The 23,927-nt window shown below is 38.9% G+C and overlaps 1 protein-coding gene across 1 annotated transcript in view; it reads left to right on the plus strand.

Moving 5' to 3' along the window:
• Nucleotides 1–21,943, plus strand: part of C9H8orf48 (chromosome 9 C8orf48 homolog) — a 36,613-nt gene extending 14,670 nt beyond the window's left edge. Inside the window, exons 3-6 of the mRNA XM_065411317.1 lie at nt 5,399–5,631; nt 8,300–8,452; nt 9,908–9,998; nt 21,810–21,943. Coding sequence (XP_065267389.1) covers nt 5,399–5,631; nt 8,300–8,452; nt 9,908–9,998; nt 21,810–21,943 — 611 coding nt within the window. The remainder of the gene's footprint in view (nt 1–5,398; nt 5,632–8,299; nt 8,453–9,907; nt 9,999–21,809) is intronic.
• The last annotated feature ends 1,984 nt before the right edge of the window (nt 21,944–23,927 follow it).

The raw sequence follows: 23,927 nt of genomic DNA on the forward strand, positions 1-23,927 counted from the left end.
TATTTAATAATAGTAACCTGATTTACCAGCTAGCCTGTAGCTACTCTATATTATACAGTATACACAAATATTGTGAACTCCCTTTTTGCCTATTAGGCACGCAGCCTGTTAATCCATATCTGAACTGTCTGCATATTTAGACAATTTTGAAAATCGATCTTGATATGCAGAGTTAAAATCCTTCTGAACAGCACTTATCATTCAAGCATGGGTGCTGCTTTTCACAATTAATTTTCCTTTACCCATTTTACAATTTCTCTTTTTAAAATACCAGAAATTGGTAGAACAAAATAACAACAAAATGCTTGCCAAGTTTCTAGTATTAAATCAAAGTTTTTATTTGAATGATAAAAAGTGCAAAATAAATCAAACACTGAAAAACTAGACATTTCTTTTTATTTTATTTTCACTTATATAACATTCAAACTGTTTTTTTTGGGGGGGGGAATTCCATGTGGAAAGCAAAAACCATGTAGGTCAGTGAGTTATAAACCACAAAGCAGGGTTTAAAATATAAACACAGCGACTTACTTATCTACATGGTGTGTGTTCAGTGCCATTATAATGAGAGCGGCTGGGTGATTCAGTTTGTTGTGCTTGAATTCCCTAATGTTCAATGTTTTATGATATTATGAAGTATGTAAAATACAGTTCTATTTTGATGCCCTTCTCCGAGCCCCTGAAAATAAGGACTTGGGGATGATCCAACATGCAGGGTCCTGGGAAACCAAGCATCAGTGAAGCATGTTTCTGGAACAATAATCAGCACTGTCAGGGATTGTCTGTAGAGAGATACACAGTGACATTTACGTCTGCCACTGCAAATGGAGAGTGAGCATTCAAGCATGTCTAGCCCAAAGATGGAAAGAAGAGAGAGAAGACAAAGAAGAAAACTGTATTAAAACCAAACACTCTGTGTATGCCCTTTCTTAGCATGTGAAAGACAGGCAAATACTGTACATATATGCAGGAGGCTGAAAGGATTAGAGATTAATAACAATGTACAATGGTATGGAATACCAGTTTTTACAAATTTACAGTGTGTAGTAACTTAACTCATTCCTTTTTATTAGCTGCCTCTTTTTTCAGTAAAATTTGAGTCCAAGATTCTCCAACTGTTCATTTTTAAAAAATAGTCTGACATTGATTGTGTCTGCCGAGACATTAAATCAGTGACTTATGATATGTTGTGCATCTGAGAGTCAAAGATCCCATTGCTTATTTAAAGGAATAAGGGACAATCTCACAGCCCTTGCCAACATTCTTTCTCACAATAAATTTGATTCTTATTTCTAGATTAATAGTTTCCAGGGCCAGAAGGGACCATTGTGATCATCTCTAGTCTGACCTCCTGCATAGCGCAGGTCATTGAATATCCTCAAAATAATTCCTTTTTGAATTAGAGCCTATCATCTAGAAAAACATTGTCTTGATTTAAAAATTGCCAGTGATAGAGAATCCACTACAACCCTTGGTAAATGTCCCAGTGGTTAATTACCCTGACTGTTAAAAGTTTATGCCTTATTTCCATCCATATTTGTCTAGCTTCAACTTCCAACCATTGGATCTTGCTGCTAGAGGGTTCTAAAAAGCCAAAGGTGAGCATGAGCTTTTGCTGGGTTCATGGCATTGGATGTGTTTGCATAGTCTGAACTAACATATGCTGATGCAAATCAGATGTAATGCCATTTAAGTTAATGAAGTTAGGCTGGTTTTAAAATGGGGTGAGATGTGGATTGAACGCCTATATTTTATTTTATTAAAATTTAATATATAACTTGGTAAAGTGCTATGATAGAGCTGGCATATGGAAGGCACTGTTTCAGAATACATTTAATTCCATTTTAATTCAAATGAGCCGTATACATTCATGCTGTATGTTAACTCCTAACTTGCCAGGCTATGATTTTAGTCATTGCTTGACAATGATTCTATGCACAACCTCCCACCTAGAAAATTCCTTTTAAAAGGAAGGTGAAAGTTTTTAGGGCAGCCTTGCAAAGTGGCGCATATTTACCAGCCTATGCACAGAATCTTTTTGCCCAGCCTTAACATGATAATGAAAATATATATTTTACATGCCCATAAAAAAAGACAAAGAAAAAAGAAGACTCCCCCTTACCCCCACAGATTAGTATGTAAATAGATATTGGCAAAGATGATGTACCAGCTATTACTAGGACAGGGAATAAATGTTCAGAAGTGTATGGGCTGTGTTTCTGTCCCTAAGCCTTGCCTGAGAAAGTCCTCTACTGCTCTGATCCTCAGAGGTTCTGTGAAGTTACCTCTCACTTGATTTTAAGAGAAACTAGGTTTGGAACAGAAAACCCTTCTAGGGAGCTTGAACCTGAGCGGTGCTGACCACCTACAGCAATTCTGAGGATCATGACCAGAATTTGGTCTAGTGGCTTAAGCCTTAAGCATGATGGCTCAAAATCAACCTTAAACTTGCAGCTTCCTGTTAATCATTTGATATTGGCAGACAGAACACCAGATTAGGGGGACCTGATCGGACTTGGTATTTCCTATCTTCCTATAATTTCTGTGCTTGTTTGAGAATTAAAGAATATATACATAGACTTAGGGAAAAGTTGCTTAAAAGTGACCTGAAGAATTTTTTACTTTTCAGAAACTTCATTCAGGATTTTGTGTTTCTCCTTCCATCAGGTGATGGTAGAATTAATTCCAAAAGTGGCTGAAAGTGCTGCAATTCCTTATGCTGTTTCTGGTGCTTATGATACTGTCAGAGTCTTGGTAGATAATCAAAGGAAGAGCTGAGTTTTCAACTGTTTTGTTTTCGACTGTGTTCATTTGTAATTTTTAAGTCTGCACATAATATCTGTTATTGACTTGGAATTCTGTAAAAAAACATTCAGTTCCTTAGTAACATGCGCTAAAAAAAGTATGTTCAATGACCGGGGCATGTGTGGGTCAAGCCTAATGGTCAGAGCAGAGAGTCAAAACCAAAGACAGAGTGAGGTACCAAGCCAGAGGTCAGAGTCAGAGTCAGGTGCCGAGCCAGGGGTCAGAGCCAGAGACAGCGTCGGGGTAAGGCAGAGGAGCAGGGGCCTGCAGTAGTAAGGAACTGGGAGTAGATGGGGGTCTGGAATGGGGGACTGGAACCAGGAGCATGCAGAGAAGAGGAAACAGAAGCAGATAGGAAGGGAGGGCTCAGGAGACAGGTAAGCAGGAAGCGTCCAACATCACAGCCAGTCAAAGATTTCTTCTTGTGCAGACAATTTCCTACTGTTACTTCCTGGTTTATATAGTACTCCTTAGCCAGTCGGGGGACTGGATGTTTCCCCCAAGCAGGAGATTTGGAGACGGGGCCCTCTGTGAGTTAGTCCTTCCCTAGACCCTTCCCTAGTTATTCAGATGAGCTGCTGGGTGGCAGTCGTGGCCTGAGGGCTGCCTGTGGGCTTTGGTTTGAGCCCTGTGATTCCTCACAGTATGTTGTATATATGTATCTCTGTGAAATAAATAAAACTCAAGTACTGCATTTTTGCAGTGGTAGTTTTCTTTTTTGCTTTATCCGTTCTGAGAGCAGTACATGTGAACATGTGCACAGTTGATTAGTGTAATTAAAACTCGATGCCTCTCCAGTGTATCAGTCCAACTTTGTAACATGGCCTATGTGCTGCACTTGTAGGGGAAAGGACTTGATGGCTGCAATTATCTTTTCCAGTCAAACCTCTGTGATCTTACCTAAGAAAAAGGCAATTTTGTTGTGTTGCTTTTAAAGTATGGCTCATTCTTATTCATGTAAGTGGGATACGAGGTAATACCATGTCTTGCTTTGTCGTTAGTGGAATTGATACACCAAGTCATAAGGAGGAATAAATTACCTTGCTATAATTGATTCTGAACTGTGGCTGTTACAGTTCACTCGCTTTCCTTGTCGTCCATAAAGCAAGGCTTACTGTTTTCAACTTCACTTAATCTTAAATATAGATTGCTTGCTCTTTATAAAGATAGGCTGCATTTCTGAAAGGATGTTCTGTTTCCTTCCAAGATTCCAGAGCTACATCTTGTAGACGTCACATTAAATTCATCACAACATATTTAAGAGGAATTTTGTACGCTAGCTTATTATTTTTTAATATTTGTATTGTGGGGATGCCCTAAGGCACCAGACAGAATTGGAGCACTACTGTGTGAGGTGCTAGGATGTAGCTCTGGAATCTTGGTGTTTGTCTCTGAGGAAGACCTGGTGTCTGCCCTGAAGAGTTTACGATCAATTTTTAGACAAGATACGACAAAGGAGTGGAACAGCCTATAGGAGGGAATTGTTACAGTGGTACAATTACACTGTCACATAGACTTGGCAGGGCACAGCTTGATGTTTCTGAATAATATGAATTTAAGCACATGCAGTTGGGTTTTGGCAATCATGCAAAAGCAAGTTGAATGTGGATATAGAGAAATACTCTTTATCCTCCATAAAACACTTAAAAACAGTGCAACAGATGAAAGCTGCATGGAGCCATCACTCAACAAAGCAATGCTGCTAATGAAATATGTAAATAGTAACCACAAGAAATTTGTTACTCATTTTATCTGTTCTTTATGGGCTGGATCCAGTGCCCATTGAAGTCAATGGAATGACTCATGTGACTTCAATGGGTGTTGGGTCTGGCCTTAAATTCATTATTACGCTACTATCTTAATTGTAATTTCTCACTTTTTTATTTATTATTAAATGCCACCTGAAAGGAAGAAGGAAATGAGAGAGTGAAAGATGATGTTTAAACAGAACCAAATAAAGAATTTATTAGATGAGCATTGAAACTTGGGAGGAAAGTGTTTGCTAATGAAATAACATTGTCTTTTAAAAAAAATGTGTGAAGATGAACTGTAGAATATATAATATATTTTAAGTGTTTTCCAGCAGTAGCTTTTAATAGAACTGTAACTACTAAATATGTGTGTGGTTTGCTATCAGATCTGGAGTTCTGACTTCAAATGTTAATGAATTTTGCTCTAGCAGATTGCAGTTCCTGCTAAGAAGGGGTTAAATCCAAATTAAGCAATCATATGGTCTCCATTAATGTATTAAGTGTCTAAACTAAGGGTAACTTCTGTATTGTTTTATTTACCACATTTACTTTTTCTCTTTAGTAAATCTGCATTTGTCTTGTGTGCTCTACATCAAGTACTTTCTTTGCATGTGATCTTTATCCTATCCCCTTCCTTTTGGACTGTGTTTCCTTTTTGGTGCATCATAGAGGTGTTTATACTTTGCATTTTTCTAAATGGATTATGAATGCAAATACCTTCATACCTGATGTTGCAGGGTTTCTTTAACTACATGATAAGAGGTCACAGTAGAAGACTTGAGATTCTTCTCCTCTCTGATATAGTAATTGCGATTTTTGTTTTGATGATGCACTGTTGACAGAAATTACTGAAGTATCAGATGAAGAATTGGATGCTCTGCAGTCTTTTTGCGCCATTAAGATAAGCCAGATCCATCATCAGTTGAACTCTAAGCAATCAAACAGCAGCAAACATAAAGATCTGCAGCATGGATTCACTTCAGAGAAGCCAGTGACAGGTGACTTGAACTGTACTATTCCTGATCAGCTGGTGAACAGAATCCATCTGAAAAATATCAGTGAGACAATGAAACAGGTACTGTAACCAAAACATAAATCATGCCTGTTTGTTGGTTGGTTGGTTGGTTGGTTTTGGAGGGCTCCTAAAGAAAAATTGAAACTATACGGGCCAAATCCTGCTGTTCTTACTCATGCAAAACTCCCATTGACTTCATTGTGAGTTTTGCCTTAGTGCGGACTGCAGGATTTGTGTTTCTGATTTTCTCATTAAAGACCATGCTGCAGAAATGCTTTTAATAAATAGCAAAATTATATAAAATGTTGCCTACTGACAAAATTCTGATTTTTCATTGCGACATTATAGACGATATGAGTAATTCACAGAGGCAGGGGTGGATAGTTATTGTCAACCTCTATGACCGTTAGGTTAACTGGGGAGTAGAGTAGTAAGTGATGCTTGTCAGGCTGCCCTTGCCCTTTTGTGTACAGAACTGTTCTGGAAGTGACTTGTGGAGTCTGGGGGCAGCATCAGAGAAACGTGCTCACTGTCCAGGAGGTTTGGCATCCCCACTATAACAGTGCCCCCGTTGGTTAATGTACAAAGTGGCATTGGCTGTGCTCAAAAGAGGTCAGAAGCTGTCTTGCTACTTCAGCCACAGAGAGTTGACAGGATTGCAGTCAAAAGAAGTGGTGGATGACTGAAGCCTCCAGGGCAGCCTGGGAGAGTAAAATATGAGAGCCCTTCCTCTCCCCTTTTGTATAAACTCTTTATTGTAGTCCGGAATTAGAAGTGGCTATCAGGACACCAGCACAAAAACAGAAATATGTGTAAATATATAATACATTCTGGGCTAGATGTTTCCTGGTTGCAAGAAGGGAGGGCACAAAAAAGGTCACCCCTTATGCCTCTTCTCTGCCCCGGTTGCAGTCCCTGGTCTCTCCTGAGGTCATGCTTCTCTAGGGAATAGATGAATGTGGGCAGTAGGGGAGTGTTTTTTCAGAAGGGTAAATATTGCTGGATAGATCTTCACCTTAGGGTCACTTGGCCATGGATGTATCTGGCCTGTGGCATGGTTTAGCTTTTGATTGGAAAACTGACATCAGTGTTCCTAGATAAAAAAAGATAATATCCACGGAGACAAAGGTAAAATATTTTAGCACATAGGTATGACTTTAGCCCGTCACTGTGAATGACACATTAGCAAAATACCTTTTAAGCTAAGATTTCATGGAAAATTGTTGGCTTTTATTTGTCACTCTTTTGCACGAAAAACAAGAAGTGTTTAGGCATATTTTAATAGAAACATTCCTAAATACCTGATCTTTTTTTTTTTTTTTTTGGCCAACCTTTAATTTTTAACACTTGCCTAAAGAATAAAATATGCCTGATAGAATCTGGGTTGCATCAGTAAGTTTGGTAAGATGTGCATGTGTCATTTTAACAGTTTGAAGGGCTTTTCTTTTCTGCCAGCCCAGTGCTCCTTTCCCATAGGACAGGCAGACTGAGACAAACAACGCCTCTTTCCACTGTGTGTGTGTCAGGAATCACAAAACTGTTGTTTATTCTCCAATGATCCTTGAATTCTAACTTTGTATTTGTAAGGGGGTTTGAATATGTTACTGTGACAGTCATCACCTACAGATGCCTTTACCCATAAATCTTGGTGTTGGAAAGTGTCTGTGCCTCGTTTGAAATGGGTACAGCATGTCTGCATTGGAGAATAATTTTGATAGAACCAAAAAATGAGTGGTGAATAATAATTGCAGTCATGTATTTTGCTTCAGTTACTACCACATACATTTGCTTTAATTTACTGCCATACAGCATGTAAAAGTAATTGTTAAACCATTCATCAGCTAACCCTGTGCCAAGTGAGCAGAGAATAGTGGGGTTGTTTTTTTTCACTTGATTCTTTCTTTTTGGTGTTTTTGAAAGTCAGTTCTGGGATATCGAGAGCTTCATTTTTTTAACAGTTTTGAAATTACAGCTACTTACCTCCTTTCACTACACTAAAATGTAATAAAAAACAGCTACTAATAAATTTGTTACAGTCTGTAAGCCTGATTCTTCTTTCGCTTACATTGGTTTTACTCTGGTGTAATTCCATGGAGTTAGTCCTGATTTACATCTGTGTAAGTGAGATCAGACTCAAATCCTATATAGATATATATCCTGAGATTTGTATAAAGCCTTTAAGCACACTCAAGATTTTGTGGTAAATAAGCTAACACACTTTAATAAATATTGTTATTCAACACTTGAAGGAAACTGCTTGTTCAATTTTACTTTGGTTTTAATTCAGAACTGTATGTACATATTTGAACCAATATCGCTTTAGGGTTCTTTTTCTTCTTAAAAGTTGTGAAAATATTTATTGTCTTTTAAAAGATGGCATGTAGGTTTCAGTTAGCCTGCTACAAGAAAAATCTGTTGTATTACCAGTCAGTGATATGATGGCTGAAAAAAATCAGATTAACCTTAAATGAAACAAAGTTACTGCTGCTAGAAAGGGTAGCACATGGGGGAAAGCAAATGTAGTTTAGTGTAAAAGTCATTCAGACCGGCTCATCAAGATGATATTGTGAAAAAGATTATGAAGTAATTTATGGCTCCCTAGAAGAGCAAATCTTTCTCTTCAAAAGCTATATATATTTATATTTTTTATTTGTTATTTTTTAATAGAAGCGATCACCTTGCTAAGATATATGTTACTCGTTCATTTTTTCAACTTCTCATTTTACAGGTGAAAGAAACTAAACTACACCAGCCTTCACAATGCCATGATTGTAAGAAAAAATGGACAGAACTGGCCAAGATTACCTTTCTCAGACAAAAGAAGACTTTAGTGGAGAAAGCTTTACTCCAAGATAAATTAGAAGAACAGATTTATGTCAAAGTAAGCAAATGTTATTAAAACAAACACTCCGGTGCATTTTGTACACACTTGCAGTTGAGGAATCCGTGAGCCAAATTGCATCCTGATTTATGACCATGCAGTCGCATAGACCTGCATGCAATGTGAGTTGGGATGGAATCTGGCCCCATGTCGTTACTAACCTGCATGGGGCTAGATCCTCACCTTGTACTGATCATATCTATGGAGCTACTCTGATTTACATCAGCTGAAAATCTGGCTCACCATTTTCCAGAGGTTTTTTATATTGGGCGTGTCTGGATTGCTTTCCCATGATCTGTTTTCTGATTGGCTAGCCAGGAACATAGTAAATTATATCATTGTTATATGATGCTTGCTGGTTACATCCACACAGGCTTCCATCCCATTTTCTCTCTTTTCAAGGAATGGGGTGCAAGGTGACTGCCGCATTGCATGGATGCAGAGGCAGTTTTACTGTCGCGGAGGCTGTTCCTGCTGCTCTTTCTTAACCATGACTGTATTATGGTGCTGCCATTTGAATTTCATCAAAATAAAAAGTGTTCTCATGGGGTTTCAGATAGAAACCTTGTCTATTTTTCCTTACAGCTTCAATGAGCTCAAGATGGCAGCCACCTTGTGAATTGTAGATTTGGAATGCAGAGGTTTTTCATTTACAATATTCTCCTGCTTGGCATGCACACTTCATCCCTTATCTTATGGATTCTCAAATCATCCTGTTTTGTACCTGAAGCGAGTTTTGTAGTTGCTAGTTTTCCCACTACTCTTCATTCTAACCTATCTAAGTATTTACACCATGCTCATCATCAAGGTTCATGAGTACCTGATGCAACGGAGGGGAGTTAGACCTAGTGAAAACTGGCCATAGACTCAGGGAAAGAGGAGGAAGAGTGGCTCTGCAACATACTCTTTCTATCTGTCAGTGTTACAGAAGCCCTTCCAACCCCATATTCTGCTATTCAGACTCTTTGTTTCTGTATTATGCCTGGGGAGATGGCTGGTCTGCAGCAGCATCGACAGATCAAAAGGGATTTCCTCTTGGAAGATAATGTTGACCCGATTAGCATTCTGTCCCATGGATTCCTACTTTCATGCTAGGAAAGCCTTCTGGAGTGGGTTGCTGTAGGCCCTGACAGCATGGGTGTGCACCTAGGGAACTGAATAAAGGCAGCGAGCCTCTTTGCCCCTGCCCATCTCAGATGTCCTGAGATCCCTGGGATTTCTCTGGTTTGCTGGCTCTCACATCCTGCTCACTCTGATGTGGGGAGAATCCTCGTTCTCTGATGCAATGTTCTGCAGGATATTGTGAGCTGTAACTCATTAAATTTGCTGGCCCTTCTATGGGTAGCTCTGCACAAGGGATAATTTGGCCCTTAAGATGGCCTGTATCAGTATAGTATGTGACAGATGGTAGGAGTCCAAAATAAAATGCCTCACTGCAGTTTTCTTTTATTTCAGGACTCGCTCACACTCATAGGAGAAATACACAAAAACCTCCCCAAGCTTTCTGAGGATCCAAGGAGTATATGGCAAAGACTGAATGAGAAAGGTCAGAAAGTGTAGAGCCTGATTATGATGAGCATTAATCAAAGAACGTAAGAGCTGGCAAAAATCTTCTGGTGACACTCATGTGCCTAATGCCTACTAATGAGAACTGTTTTGTTAGTGACAAACTAATCAGTGGGCAAATATTCCTGCAGGTAGAACCAGATATTCCCAGAGCACAGGATTCCAGCTGACAGTCCTGCTCTGTGTCCTTCCCGAATGCAAAAGCTGCAATATAGTGTAATCCAACCAAATACATTTTTCAAATTATGGAAGCTGACATTTTTTTTATTATTCTGACAAGCAATAACTATTGTTTTTGTGGGTTTGCTTATGGGATTTCAGAGCAGCTCACTGCTTCTTCCATCTGTACAAAAAATAGATGGTTCTGTTTTTCTGGGTGGGGAGGTGTAATTATTGGGCTTCAGGTCAATCTTTACCTTCTGCCTCCTGTTAAATTGAAAGCTAGAGCCCCAGGTGGAGGAGAGAAAGAGAAGGTTGCAGAGTAACTGTAAAAGGAATAAAATGAAACTGGGCATTTATAGAACTGAAATAATGAGAATATGAACTGAAATAAATCAGTAACCCTGAGGATGCCAATAGGACAAGAAATGGCATTAAATTAATCATAGAACCTGTCTGGGGTGGATGTTTAGAAAGAGAAAGAAAACAAAATACAGAATAAAACTGGAATAAAATGTCAATTAAGATAATATTTTGACTGTTTTCTGAACTTGCTGATGCATTTGCTGTGACTTTCTATCGATTCCTGAAAAGGAATGTCACTATCTCATTGAGATTATCTCTGGGTGAAAGTCTGATACTAATAGGAAGTCCAAGGAAAGGGGCTTTGCACAGGAGATCTCTGGGGGCAGGAAGCAATGAAATCCTTCTGCTCACTCCAAGCAAGGCATGTGGGCAGCAGAACTATGACCACTACTATGGTCACCATCATGGCTTCTACTGACAGCTGTAGCGTGTTCCATCATCCCTCACCGGGGATGTGTAGCCAATAGATCCACATGAGTTGCAGACCCGCTGGCCTCTGCAACCTCCATGTTTTCAGCGCGTTTGGGCCTTCCACAGCAATTGAGGATCTGGGAAGACATTTGTCTATCAAATGTGTATATGAAGGAGATCACTGCCTAATAGTTCAGTGGCTTGTTAAGACATTAGAATGGTACTTTGGTGTTGCATTTTTTTCCCTTTTGGTAAAAGAAAATCTATTGATGGGGTTGATTTGATGTTCTGTTTAAACAAACTACAGGTATGTAGTTGTTACATATACTATGTACTGTAGCTATCAGATCAGTGTACCCAGGGTTGTGTGTTTAGCCACATGGTTTCACGATGCACAAATCAATATAAAGCATGAAAATAAATTAGGATGGCGGGAATTAGAGGTTCACTTAGATTATCCTTGATCTTGTGGTATGAATAACCTCCATGAACGATTTCATTAGTTTTGCCTGAGTAGGTTAGGCCTTCAGTGAATCTCTAGAGCAGTCTTAAATTCTTTAATACTAGCTGTTCTCATTCTTTCACTGGCAGCTTATTCCACCTTCTAGCAACCCTCTGGGCATAGTAGCCCATCCTAAGAACTCCCATTAGCATCACTTTCAGTTTTAGATCACGACTGCAACTTATATAGCTATCTTATATGGTGAGCAAGATGCCACTGGCTTTTTTTGTTAATGCACCATCCTTAGGTATCTTAAAATCCCCCATAAGTCTCCTATTTTCCACTTTTATAACCCTGTTCACATTAGACATTCCATCTCTGCCCCATATTTGTCTTGTGACTCCACTTCCCCAACTCTGCCTAATTCTTTGTTGAACTTTTTTGAACTCCATTAGCAAAAGTTCCCCCGTTACTCAACATAAGGTCTCATAAGGGCTCTGTTATGGAGCAGTGGTAGCAAAGTGCACACACAAAAAGGGAGGCCATGCCTAAGACCCTCTGAAAATTTACCCTTGCATAACACAGTGCAAAATAATACATCTGTGTAGCTTTGTTTCACTACTAAAAACAGGGAATATTAGATACAGGGTTCTAAATACATGTTGACAGGACACAACAGTGCATTTGAACTTTGCTTTTGCTGTCCAGATTGTCACTGGAAAGCTTGAAGTATTTCTTTTTAACTCTTAGTTCTCAACTGTTTGTGTAAATAAACTGAATTATAAGTTCTTTCGATCAGGCACTTACCAATTTTATTTTCCCGCAGTGTACCATTCACACCCAATTTAGAGAGGCAGTTCAGAAAATTTATTTAAAAATTCAGCACCCGTATGGTCTGTGATGTGTAGCTTTTTCTGCTGCTCAGTACTGCAGGCTCAGAACAGTTTTGGAGTTCTTCTCTTTCATATTTTATTAACAGTAACTCTGGGATCTGAACACTTATTTTCTGTTACCTGGTTGCAGCTATTGCTGATGTACAGTATGAAGCAAATGAGAGAGCTTGCCCTGTAAATTACTTATTTCATACTCCTGCAGGGACTGAGACTAGTAACCAAAGAATTTTGACATGGAGACCACAGAAAGGTGCCTAGATCAGTGCTCTTCCTTTTACACTCCCCAGGAGCCATTTATTTTTTTGAGAGAGATTTTTGTTTTGATCTGGAGAAACATCTTTAAAACTGTGATCAAGAAAAATGTATTCATCTGGTTTCCTTGTCTGTGCTCATTGGGGTATAAAAGGAGCAAAACTGATGCGGGGTGAGTCATACAAGAAGCAGATGTGGCACTGAAACAAATTAGTTCATCCATTGTTAAGTGTCATTTAGAGTTTTTCTTTTTTGGTTTTCATACTGCACACTCTTACCCATTTTTAATCCTCTGAATGATTTGTGAAGTACTAGAGTTTACTGCTATGAACATCTTGCAAATGCAGAAGTAATTTGTTTTTGTTACATACACTGATTTATTTTACATATTCATTAGTAATGGTTTTTCTGAGGCTGCACTTTATTTGTTGCTAACCTGACCATGAATGTTGCTGAACTGACAACCTGAAAGATTATTATCTTGAAACTAGCACCAGACTGATACAGCATTGGCCACCATGGCAGTGCAATCTTCCCCTGAACTGTCCCACCTCTCCCTGAAGAGGTCAACTCTGAGGGGGGATGAAGTTAACTCCAAGCCCATTCATTCCTTAGCCTCTTTTCTGAGCACCAGTTATAGGAGTGGACTCTATGATATGGATACTTGCCACTAGAAAATAGGCCAAAATGTCCATTTCATTCCCCATAGGCCACTGCAATGCCTTAAGATGGTAATGATGTTCGATTGCTACTGACCTGGACTGGATTTAAACAAGGGCAGAGGTGGAAAACTGTATATCCCATTTCCGATCCCTTGTGCTCTCTGCTGCTTGGCTAGTTTCTTCACCAGTAAGCCTTATAGCAGTTTTAAATTTCTTCATTGTGTGCAGGCCACACTCACTGGGAGAGAAGTTTAGAAGTGCCACAAGCTCTCTAGTGCCCCCTGCCTTGTCAGAAACTCATCCCTGATCAACAATCTACGTAGCTTCATTGGTGCCAAGATTATACAAATTTACCTTTCCTTCCTTGAGACACCTTTCACTGTAGCCAATGTCATCAGAGCCGATGAAGCCAGTCCGATCCCATTCATTCAAATAGAAAGTTTGTCAGGAGCGTTGAACTGGTGGCAATGAAGTGAAAGGTTTACTGCTTTAAAGAATAGTGCCCTCCTGTGGGGATGAAGCATCGTATGGACATAGTGCCCAGCTTCTACGCCGCTGCAAATCTGGACTAACTCTACTGATTTCAGTGCAGTTAACCCAGAATATATACCCTGGTATCGAGTGTGAAAGTTGTTCTAATATGTATAGTTTTAAAAATAATAATGTGCCCCGTGTCTTCAAGTTACAACTTAAATATTATCTGGTATAACAAAGAAATTACCTTTTATTGTCTCCACTGAATAAAAATGTAGCTGGACACACAAACATGCGCAAATTGCTGCTGCATACAGTATAGATGTTATAGTAAGTGGCACTTTGTTAAAAATTTAAAATGTTTCAGAGTTTTTTATTTTCACAAATGTATATATCAATAATGTATGGATTAGGTTTGCATTTTTGTCCTCCCCAGTGTACTGTCCCTTTCTCTCACGTAGTTGATATACTACAGGTCTTTACCTACACAGACATGAAAATGGGATTGATGAGTTATAAGGGGTGGTGGGGGGAATGCCACTTTGCCCTTTCCCCAAATAAGGTAGTGGGTACCTTGTTCTTTTCAGAACATGCCTTTCAAGTTGCTAATAAAATAGATCAGGGGGCCCTATGAAAGCATTATCCACCTTCTGGACATGGGCATTCACTGCTTGCTTATTTATTTATTTATTAATAAAATAGTACTGTTTGTTCTCACAATGAATAGTGTGTATGATCCATAAATACATTGTAAAATAGATCCATAGCCTGTAACAGAGTCTGCCTTTAGAATATCCTATGAAAATCCATATTTTTGTTGTTAACACTGTTAAGAACATTTACATCTTTAATCTTCTTGCCAGTTTTTAAATTGAACTTTTTTGCCTACAGAAGCAAGTGTACAGCATTATCACAGTATTATAGCTTGTTTAAAAATACATACAGCACCGGCTAATGGTAATTGCAAGCAAGCTATATACTTGAGCAGGGTTTTTGTTTGCATTTTTTACATATTTTCTACATTTTAAAACAGCTACTTATACTGATGTTACATCCAACACTTTGTTAGAAAATATTACTTACATATGTTACCCACAATAGAGTCGGCATCTTTTGCATGACATAACATTACAGGCTACAAAAATAGAAACACGCCATTGTAAGCCTGGTTAAAAATAATGGCAAGCTTTAAAAAAGTGTGTTCAGCTTGCATGCTCCTTAATAAGTCTGGGACCATCATGTGAGGTGCTGAGTGCCCTCAATTCCCATGGACCCTAAACAAAATAAATGGAATTATTATCAACATACAGTCTGCTAGCAAACATAGGGCTCAATCTGTGCATGGAACTCTTCTTGAAGTCTTTGGGAGTTCTGCCCCAGAAGGCTTTCGGGATTGGGTGGTAATTGGGAAAATCCTGTGGACCTTACTCAGATAAAGCTCTCATTAGCTTATCAAATTTCGAGCCAGATCATCTGCTAATGATCAACTCCTATCAGCTATGCTGATTGGAACGAGCTGAGACTCTGGCCCTTTGACTTCCATGGGAATTTTGATAGAGTAAGGACAGCAGGGTTTGACCTACTGTTTTTTTGTAAATAAAATGCAGATTAAAATACATGGTTGCATTTATTTTACTTTGCACAAATGAGACAACTGAATATTTTTGACTTATAAGGAAGCTGTTGGAAATTTCCAAACTATTAAAAATTCTTACAAATTAGGTAAAACCAGGATATATTTAGGTGGATATTTCAATATGTAGCTTCCAATAGTTAGTTATTTTTCACGTTCAGGTAATGCAGGAATATTTCATGTTGGATTGATTTCTTTTATGAAACAAGTCCTGACATGCTTTGGAACATGCTCTTTTCATGGTCTCGCTGATATTCCTCTTGCGCTTTCTGCAGTTTTTTACCCCTCAGTTGCCACTTGTGGAAACAGTAGGTCACTAAGGATGTCATTATCAAAGAGAAAATAATGATCAGCACTATTATTAATGCAACCGTGGATGAGAGGGACCCTTCTAGCTGTTTAGTTTCAGTGTCTCCTGTTGCATTCAGCTTAGCAAAGTTTTCATATTCCGTCAAAGCCAAAAGTGCAGGTACAGGAGTTTCATTGAACTTGGGCCTCATTGGGATTCAGTAGTTGCTCTCACTCACTCAAAATTTCTGAAGAAACATGAACTAGGATTCCCACGTAGCCGACGTTGTCCATAAGAATTTTTTTTCTCGGCTTCTCAAGGCATAGATGGGGCTCAGAAGTATTATTTGTTTATGAAGCCATGCAGTTTATAAGGAAGAGGATGTGTCAGAAAGTTAACAATGCACGTCATCTATATCCAAATGGTGTATAAGTCAGAAACTGGTGCTCACTGTCACCTTCTCTGTCAGAAGAAAAAGCTGCTGATCTCACTGCCAGTTTTTGAATCTTTGTTTGGATTGTTGAATGGATAATTAGAGAAAATCAAATCAATTTTCCTGTAACATTCTGGTGGCAGGGCTCCTCCTCAGGCTTAAAGGAAAAATAAGCGCTACAATGAGCATAGTTTACATCTTATGAATTTGCTTCACAGGGAGTGTTTTCTTTCCCCCGAAGTATTCCCCAAAGAGAATAAAATCAAAGGCAGATTTTTTGCTGAGAGGCAGACTTGGTTTTTCTAACATCATAGTTTCTAACAAAATCAGTTACAGAAAAAAATATTTCATTCTAATGAACGGATTTTTTTTCCTCTTCTTTAATATTTGTTCTCACATTCACCTTGTCTGGAAGAGATTTTATTTTTTGTCCTTTTTAAACTGGTAATTCAGAGATGTCATCACTGATTGCAAAGCTGGGGTCTGGAAAAATTACCTAGGTTAAGAATAACATAGGGTTAGGTAAGAGTTTTGCTTTCATCAGCTGTCACATGAGCTAAAAGCTAGAATCTTAAAGACTTGATGTTGTATACTTGTGATATAGCTTAAAACCACAAGAACTGTTTTATTACTGTTTGCCATGAATATTGACATAGAGCCCAATCCTGCAAAAATTTAATCATGCGAGCAGTTCCACTGAAGTCAAAAGGGGTTAGTCTAGTGAAGGACAACTGGTGTGCGGAAGGGTTTGCAGGATCAGAACCTCATTGTGCTTCAGATGTCATTTTGAAGTTCAGTTTAAAGTCAGGAGGGACCATACTCTGCTGTCCTGACTCTGGCAGAACTGCCATTGAAGTAATTTATTTCTCCCTCCAGTCAGGATAGCAGGATTTGGCCCCATAACATTTTCTTTTGGGAAGGAGAGTGATGAACATTTTTAGAGCTATTTATTTGAAATAACAGATTGCTCCAAACAGTCCCCTCCACCCGACTTCTAAATGCTTCAAGGCCAAAATTAGGTCTTGGAGATGTTGCATCACAAGCATTTGTTCTAAGATTCTCCATATAACAGGATGCAATTGTAACTGATCCTACTTATGAAAAGCCGTGGCTCATCCCACTCAGGCTAGCAGAGAACTGAGGGTCTGTTTTACTAATTAACAGCACTTCTAAGCCATTCTTGACTGTAATAAAGACTGTTTACTATAGATTAGCATTCTGTTGATGTTAGAAGATGTAAATGAGCAGTTCTTGCCAGTTAGAAACAATATGTTCACAAAGTGAAAAATAAATGTCTATTTTAAAGAAAGTTTAAAAGCCAGCATTTAGTTTAGCTTAGGACAACAAAAAACTTGTTGGTAAAGAACAAGTATAGTTATAAGAAAACTATAGGTGGAGAACACCCAGCTTCTTTAATGAGTAAGTCTACTGCTTGCACTGTTCAAAAAGGATATCTCAGGAGGTTTTGAGCAACACGGTTATTATAATGCTATCCATCTCCACAAACAGCACCGTTGTCAAGCAGCCTAAGGCAGGAAACTGGGATGAGGGATTTAAGACCATTAGGAACTGCCTGTCTGATTTTCAGTGTTGCTGAAAGCCCACCACCCACTCTGAAGTCCATGGGCATGGAGTATGCTCAGTGCCTCTGAAAAAGTAGGTCTTGTCATATCTTACCCAACCTAACATCCATCTAACGTAGTATCCCTTCTCTAACTGGCTTTTACCAGATACATCAGAAAAAGATGTAAAAGCTTCATAAGACACCCAGCCAGGTATACAATACTATAATGTGAAGATGAGTGGGGATTCTTCCCGGCTCCATTTGACAATCAGTGAAGGTGGCCATGTTTTCAAAATCAAAATTGGGGTGCTTTTATGTCAAGATATTTTAGGACTGTAAACTAGAGCTCTGAATTCTTGCTCCTTTCTTTGGTTGAAAAGCAACAATGGTCTTGTGGTTAAGAGATAGTTCTACGGCCTATGTTATGGATGAGGTCAGACTAGATGATGACAATAGTCCTTTCTGAACTTAGAATCTGTTTATCTGTAAGGCAACTGGATTGACAGTCAGAATCAGGAGGTCTCAGCATTCAGTTCCTAGCTCTGACACAGTTTCCCTCTGTGATTTTGGGCAAATCACGTATAAGAAAACAACAGGTGCCTTAGTTCCCCATCTATAGAATGGGAATGTTAATGCTTCTTTTATCTGTCTTGTCTATTCAATTTGTAAGCTTGTTGGGGCAGGGAAAATATTTTACTATATGTTTATGCATGCTTTGCAGAGTGGGGCCCCAATATCAGTCAAGGCCTCTAGGCACTACAGTGATAAATAATAATCTGCTCCGCCTGCAGCAGTGGAGTAGCTCAAAGAAAAGCTTTTCTTTGCCTCTTCCTCCTGCATGTCTCTATCCATTGCTGCCCTCCCGTTCATGCTTCTGGCAACCATAGAGAGGAGGGAAGTGAGAGACAAAGGAACCACAGGATACCCCCTCTTTCCCAGCCGGAGCAGAGCTTTTGTACTGCCTAGACTGAAACTTCTACTCATCAGACACACACTGCAGTGTTGTCATCTGACATGTTATGACAAGAATTGACCCTGAATACTGGTTGAAGCAAAACCAATACTCCTTATATGAAGAGTTAGACATGTTAAAAAAATGTATAGCAGTACAACTACCTCTGGAACAAACACCTAGTAATTATAAAACCCTGCAGGAAATACCTTTTCACACAATGTTGAATTAGTCTGCGGAACTCATAGCCACAGCAAGACCAAGAATGTAGCAAGATTCAAAAAAGGATTGGACACTTTTATGGATAACAAGAATATCCAGAGTTATAAAAAGTTAATGCTAAAAAAGAATGTTGGAAGGGACATAAAATGTCATGTTTCAAGGTTTAAGCCAATCTCAAACTGTAAGAGAGCAGGATGAGACCTTCATAAAATAACTGATTATCCCACTGCCTACAACAAGGTTTTTTGTACCTTCTTCTGAAACATGTGGTGCTGGACATGGTCAGAGACTGGACTAGATGGACCATAGGTCTGATCCAGTCTGGTAATTCGTATGTCCCTATGAAACTTTTGACTGATTAAATTAAAGCACAAGGTATTTCAGGGATCCCCGCAGACACTGGAACAACATATGAAAAATCAGAATTGTCCCAGGATGTATTTTACAATCAGTTTATGTTCAAAACATGAGTATTCGTAGCTCTGGACTTTTATTTTAGCTCATGGTATGGCACATATTATTATTATTTTTCATAAAAGTGTTTAATCCTTTTTTAAATAAAAAAGAACCTGAAAACATCCTCCAACTGAGGCAATTTCATCCTTTTTCTTATTCAGTCTGCACTTTAAAAGGGCAAACTATACTGTGTTGTTAATCTGTAATTCTCATCAGTCTTTTAAGTAAAACAGAGTACTTTAAAAGTAATGACCTTCAAAGATCCCAATCTCCACTTAGCAATTAATCTGTGTTCATATGATCTGTTCTTTTGAGCAGAAGGGTAGCAGTTAAAATTTCCAACCACCTGCAGTATTTTGCAAAAATTGTTGCAGAACCTTGGAAGATGAATACATTTTCTGCATAGTGAATGTATAAGAGAAGAAAGAAATCCTAGCATCTGCTTCTATTGAAGTAACTGACATTTTTGCTCCTGAAACCTCTGCTGACAGGATGGGGCCCTTAGTGCTATGTTTAAATTTAGCCCAGGGCCTTTAGGGTTGCCTTTAAATCATCATATTAGCCACTCGCAAAAAAGTACACACATCAAATTTCAGAGTGGTAGCTGTGTTAGTCTGTATCAGCAAAAAGAACGAGGCGTACTTGTGGCATCTTAACCATGGTCTACACTGGGGGGGGGGGGGGATCGATCTAAGTTATGCAACTTCAGCTACGTGAATAACGTAGCTGAAGTCAACGTACTTAGATGTACTTACCGCGGTGTCTTCACTACAGTGAGTCGACTGCTGCCGCTCCCCCGTCAACTCTGCCTGCGCCTCTCACCGAGCTGGAGTACAGGAGTCGACCCGAGAGCACTCGGGGATTGATTTATCGCATCTAGACTAGACACGATAAATCGATCCCCACTGGATCGATTGCTTCCCGCCGATCCGGCCGGTAGTGAAAACATACCCTTAGAGACTAACAAATTTATTTTGGCATAAGCTTTCGCCCAAATAAATTTGTTAGTCTCTAAAGGGCCACAAGTACTCCTCGTTCTTTTTACATATCAAACTGTGAGTGTAAGGTCAACTGCTCCTCCCACTGAAATTTAAAAGTCAACAGCCTCTCATGGGAAAACTTCCCATTTAAAAACTATTCAGTAGGATCTATGCCCTTTTTTAATACCTAATTTCATTCGCACAGTCATTTAGGACCAGAAACAGCCCTGGGCCCTTAATATGTAGGAGAGTTCTGCTGTATTTATCATATACACTGCTAAACTTGTGCCAGAGTAGAGGGAAAAAACACATCCAAGTGGAGAATTTGCCTGCCCCTGCTGGTTTTCCACCACCTGAACTTTTTAGAATTTAAAGACTCAGGGTGAAATTCTGGCTCCATTGAAATCAGTGAGAGTTTTCAAGCAAGGACCGGTAGTTAATTACAGTGTAAATGGGAAAAAAAGACAAAGGCAGATTTGTTTCTAAATTAAATGGTTTTCAAAGGGTTTTTTTTTACTAGTTATCATTGCATCTTTTGAATGACAAAAGAATCTTTAATGTGGAACATATATTAAAAGCTAAACTTATTTCACAGTAAAAGCTCACACAAAACAAGAATGTCCCTCCTTGAAGTTGACCCTCAGCAATAAAAATGCAAATGTATTTGGTTCATTCTGAATATTGGGCAACAAATTATTTCCTATGCTGTTTGGTTGTTTTCATGTATCATGAAAGCGAAAGTGAAATGTCTTTGGTGTCTCTTGCTTAAGCATTGTTGTAGTTCACTTTCTTAGAGATCTAATACCCCAATAATGTGTACACCTAAATTCCATTAACGTTTAATGTGTATATTGAGCACATTACAACGGAGTGAATAAAACCCGTTAATTTTAAGGTGACAAAATGTCTCGCACTAAGGATGTATAAGGTGGCTCAGATTGTTGATCAGAAACAAAAGAGTATGCTAGTGATACAGTATGTATCACAGTTTAGAGTCAGGTTCTGCCGCCCTTGCTCATGTTGAGTAGCATCTTCTTATTCTGAGCTACAGTACTACTCAATTTGAGTTAGGGAAGCAGAATTGGATTGTAAGATCCTTAGTGCAGGGATTGTCTTTTCTTGTGTGTTGGCCTCTAATAATTTTATTTGATTGAACAAATATACATTCCTGAAGTGTGTTCTCTGTACTTCTAAATGGAATTCTCCAATAGGGAGTCAGCAGGTGGATTTTGAATTTTCTTGCAGTTTTGGGAGAGAGAGGAAAAATGGAATGTTTGATTATCATTTGCATGAAAAGCATTCTTGGTCCTCCCCTTCTTTGCTCTCCCCCCAAATAAAAGAGTGCTTCAGACAAAGATAACTTTGTTTAATGTTACTCAACAGCTTTGTGACTTCATATAGGAAGTTGCCTGCCCTGTATGTGAGAGCAGAATACGGCCTACTCTATTTATCACTTTGCTTTTTAATAATAAACTAACAATTTGCATTTGACTCATTTGCAGAATCCTTTAAAACTAAACACTGGATCGGAGACAGAGCTTTCCTCATGTTTTTTTTCCTATTTCCTTTTTGTATAACTATGTTTTGCCAATCTTTATTGCAGTTAAATTAGGAAGGGCTGAATATTGTGAGGTGCTGATGACCTTTACCTCCACTGGAAGGATTGGGCCCAGAATTTTCAGGTTCGGTATGAGAAATGTTAATGAGTCTATGAATATATACTGTGCATTTTTGTAATTGATCCAGATCTTGCTTGTCTGAATTTCAGATTGTATCAGCTGAATAGGAATGGATTAGAGGGTCTTATAAACCACCAACAAATGTGAGAAGTGGTGTCATCCACTAGTGGCCAAAAGCTCTTCTCTAAGGCTATTAGGGTGGGCTATAATTCTACTCCAGTGAAATCAGAGGCAAAATTCACATTGGTTTCAGTACGAGCAAGATGTCTGGCCCCTGAGTTGTAACATACACATCCTCCATTTATAAATAAAATAGTATTACCTCTAGCAGTTGTAGCATCTTAAATATATATTTGGGGATTTTTGTATATCTAGTTATAGGGTGTCATTCTTCCTTCAGATATCTTGTAGATTTTCCTGCTGCCTTTTGAATGGTATATTGTGTTTTATTGTATTACGGAATAGTGTTCCTGGTTTTTCTGTTTTTACATCTGTTTGATGGAGGGATATTTGTAGTAAATATATCCATCATGGTGTAAGCCAGATATGTAAGTATTGCCTCTCTTCCTTCAGAGCCTGTGTGGCAAGACAATGAGTAATATACTCCTATGCAAAACAGCAGATGAAAACTAGAGTGAGAACAAATAAGGGACAGGGAAAGACTTCAAGAAGCAAATAGTATGAGGTTTCTGGCTGGCAACTGAATTTTGGTTGTGCAAGGGATTTTTCATAGTCTCCGGCACAGGACCAACGGCCATATTTTTAAAGGTATTTAGGCATCCTACGATGCAGATAGGCACTTCAATGGTATTTTCAAAAGCACTTACAGTGCCTAGGCACTTCTGAAAATCCCACTAGGTGCCTGCCTCCATCTTTAGGCACCTAAATACCTTTGTAAAACTGGCCCTCTGTTCCTGAACCTGTGAAGAGCTGAGGAACCTGAACTCCCGCTAACGTCATGGGGAGCTGACAGTGGTTCATACATCACAGAAGGTACTGGACGCCTTTTAAGATAAGGACTTAAAAGTAAACTTGGGGATATTACAGAGCAGAAGCCTCATCAAGGCATTCTTGTGATGTCACTAAGTGTAGGAATCAGCACCTGATCAGTTTAGTTGAGAAGTCCAGAAATACAACCTACTTTTATTTTAACCTTCCCAACCTTGTGTCCCAAAGTAAAGCCACAACCTGTGCTACACCAGACTTACATTTATGCACACACCCCTCCCAAAAATAACATTTTGCATTAAAAAAAAAACCCTTTGCTGTTATGTCCTGTGATATAACAGGACACTTAGATGAAGATTTAAGCAAGTCAATTAGTTCTTTAATTAAATCTATAAAATTCCAGCCCTAATCTCTTAGCATACTTTACTCTATTTTTATCTTAATGAGAGAGAGAACTCAGCTTCTAACAGTTTTCAGTCTGGTGACTCCTGTTTAGCTTCATTAAACTGTATTCTGAAATATGACTTTGCTTTTCTAGCTGTTTTAATAGTTACGTTTTGTGGAGGGATAGTGTTTATTTCCTATTTCTTTCTCTGTGTTGTTGCCTTCTCCACTGCAAAACAAGGCTGCAGCCTTTAGTGTTACTCATAATACTCTTTTCAGCATTGGTGTGAGATTCATGAACTCAACAGAAGACCCAGTCCTGTTCCTATAGACACCAACTCTAATGAGACTAATTTCTCCAAGAAAACACTATAGTATTTTCAGGTAGCTTTTAGGGACAGATTTAAATTGACAAAAGCAAGTCACTTCAGAGCTGAAACTGACACTGTCCTTAAGAACATAAAAATGGCCAATGGTCCATCCAGCCTAGTAGCCTGTATTTGACAATGGCCAATTCCAGATGTTTCAGAGGGAATGAACAGAACAGGCAATTTAGACTGACGCATCCCCCGTCATCCAATCTGAGCTTCTGGCAGCTGGAGGTTTAGGAACACCCGGAGCATAGGGTTGCATCCCTGACCGTCTTGGCTAATGGCCATAGATGGGCCTATCCTCCATGAACTTATCTAATTATTTTTTGAACCCAGTTA

Source organism: Emys orbicularis, chromosome 9, assembly GCF_028017835.1.
Source record: "Emys orbicularis isolate rEmyOrb1 chromosome 9, rEmyOrb1.hap1, whole genome shotgun sequence".
NCBI classification, from domain to species: domain Eukaryota; kingdom Metazoa; phylum Chordata; order Testudines; family Emydidae; genus Emys; species Emys orbicularis.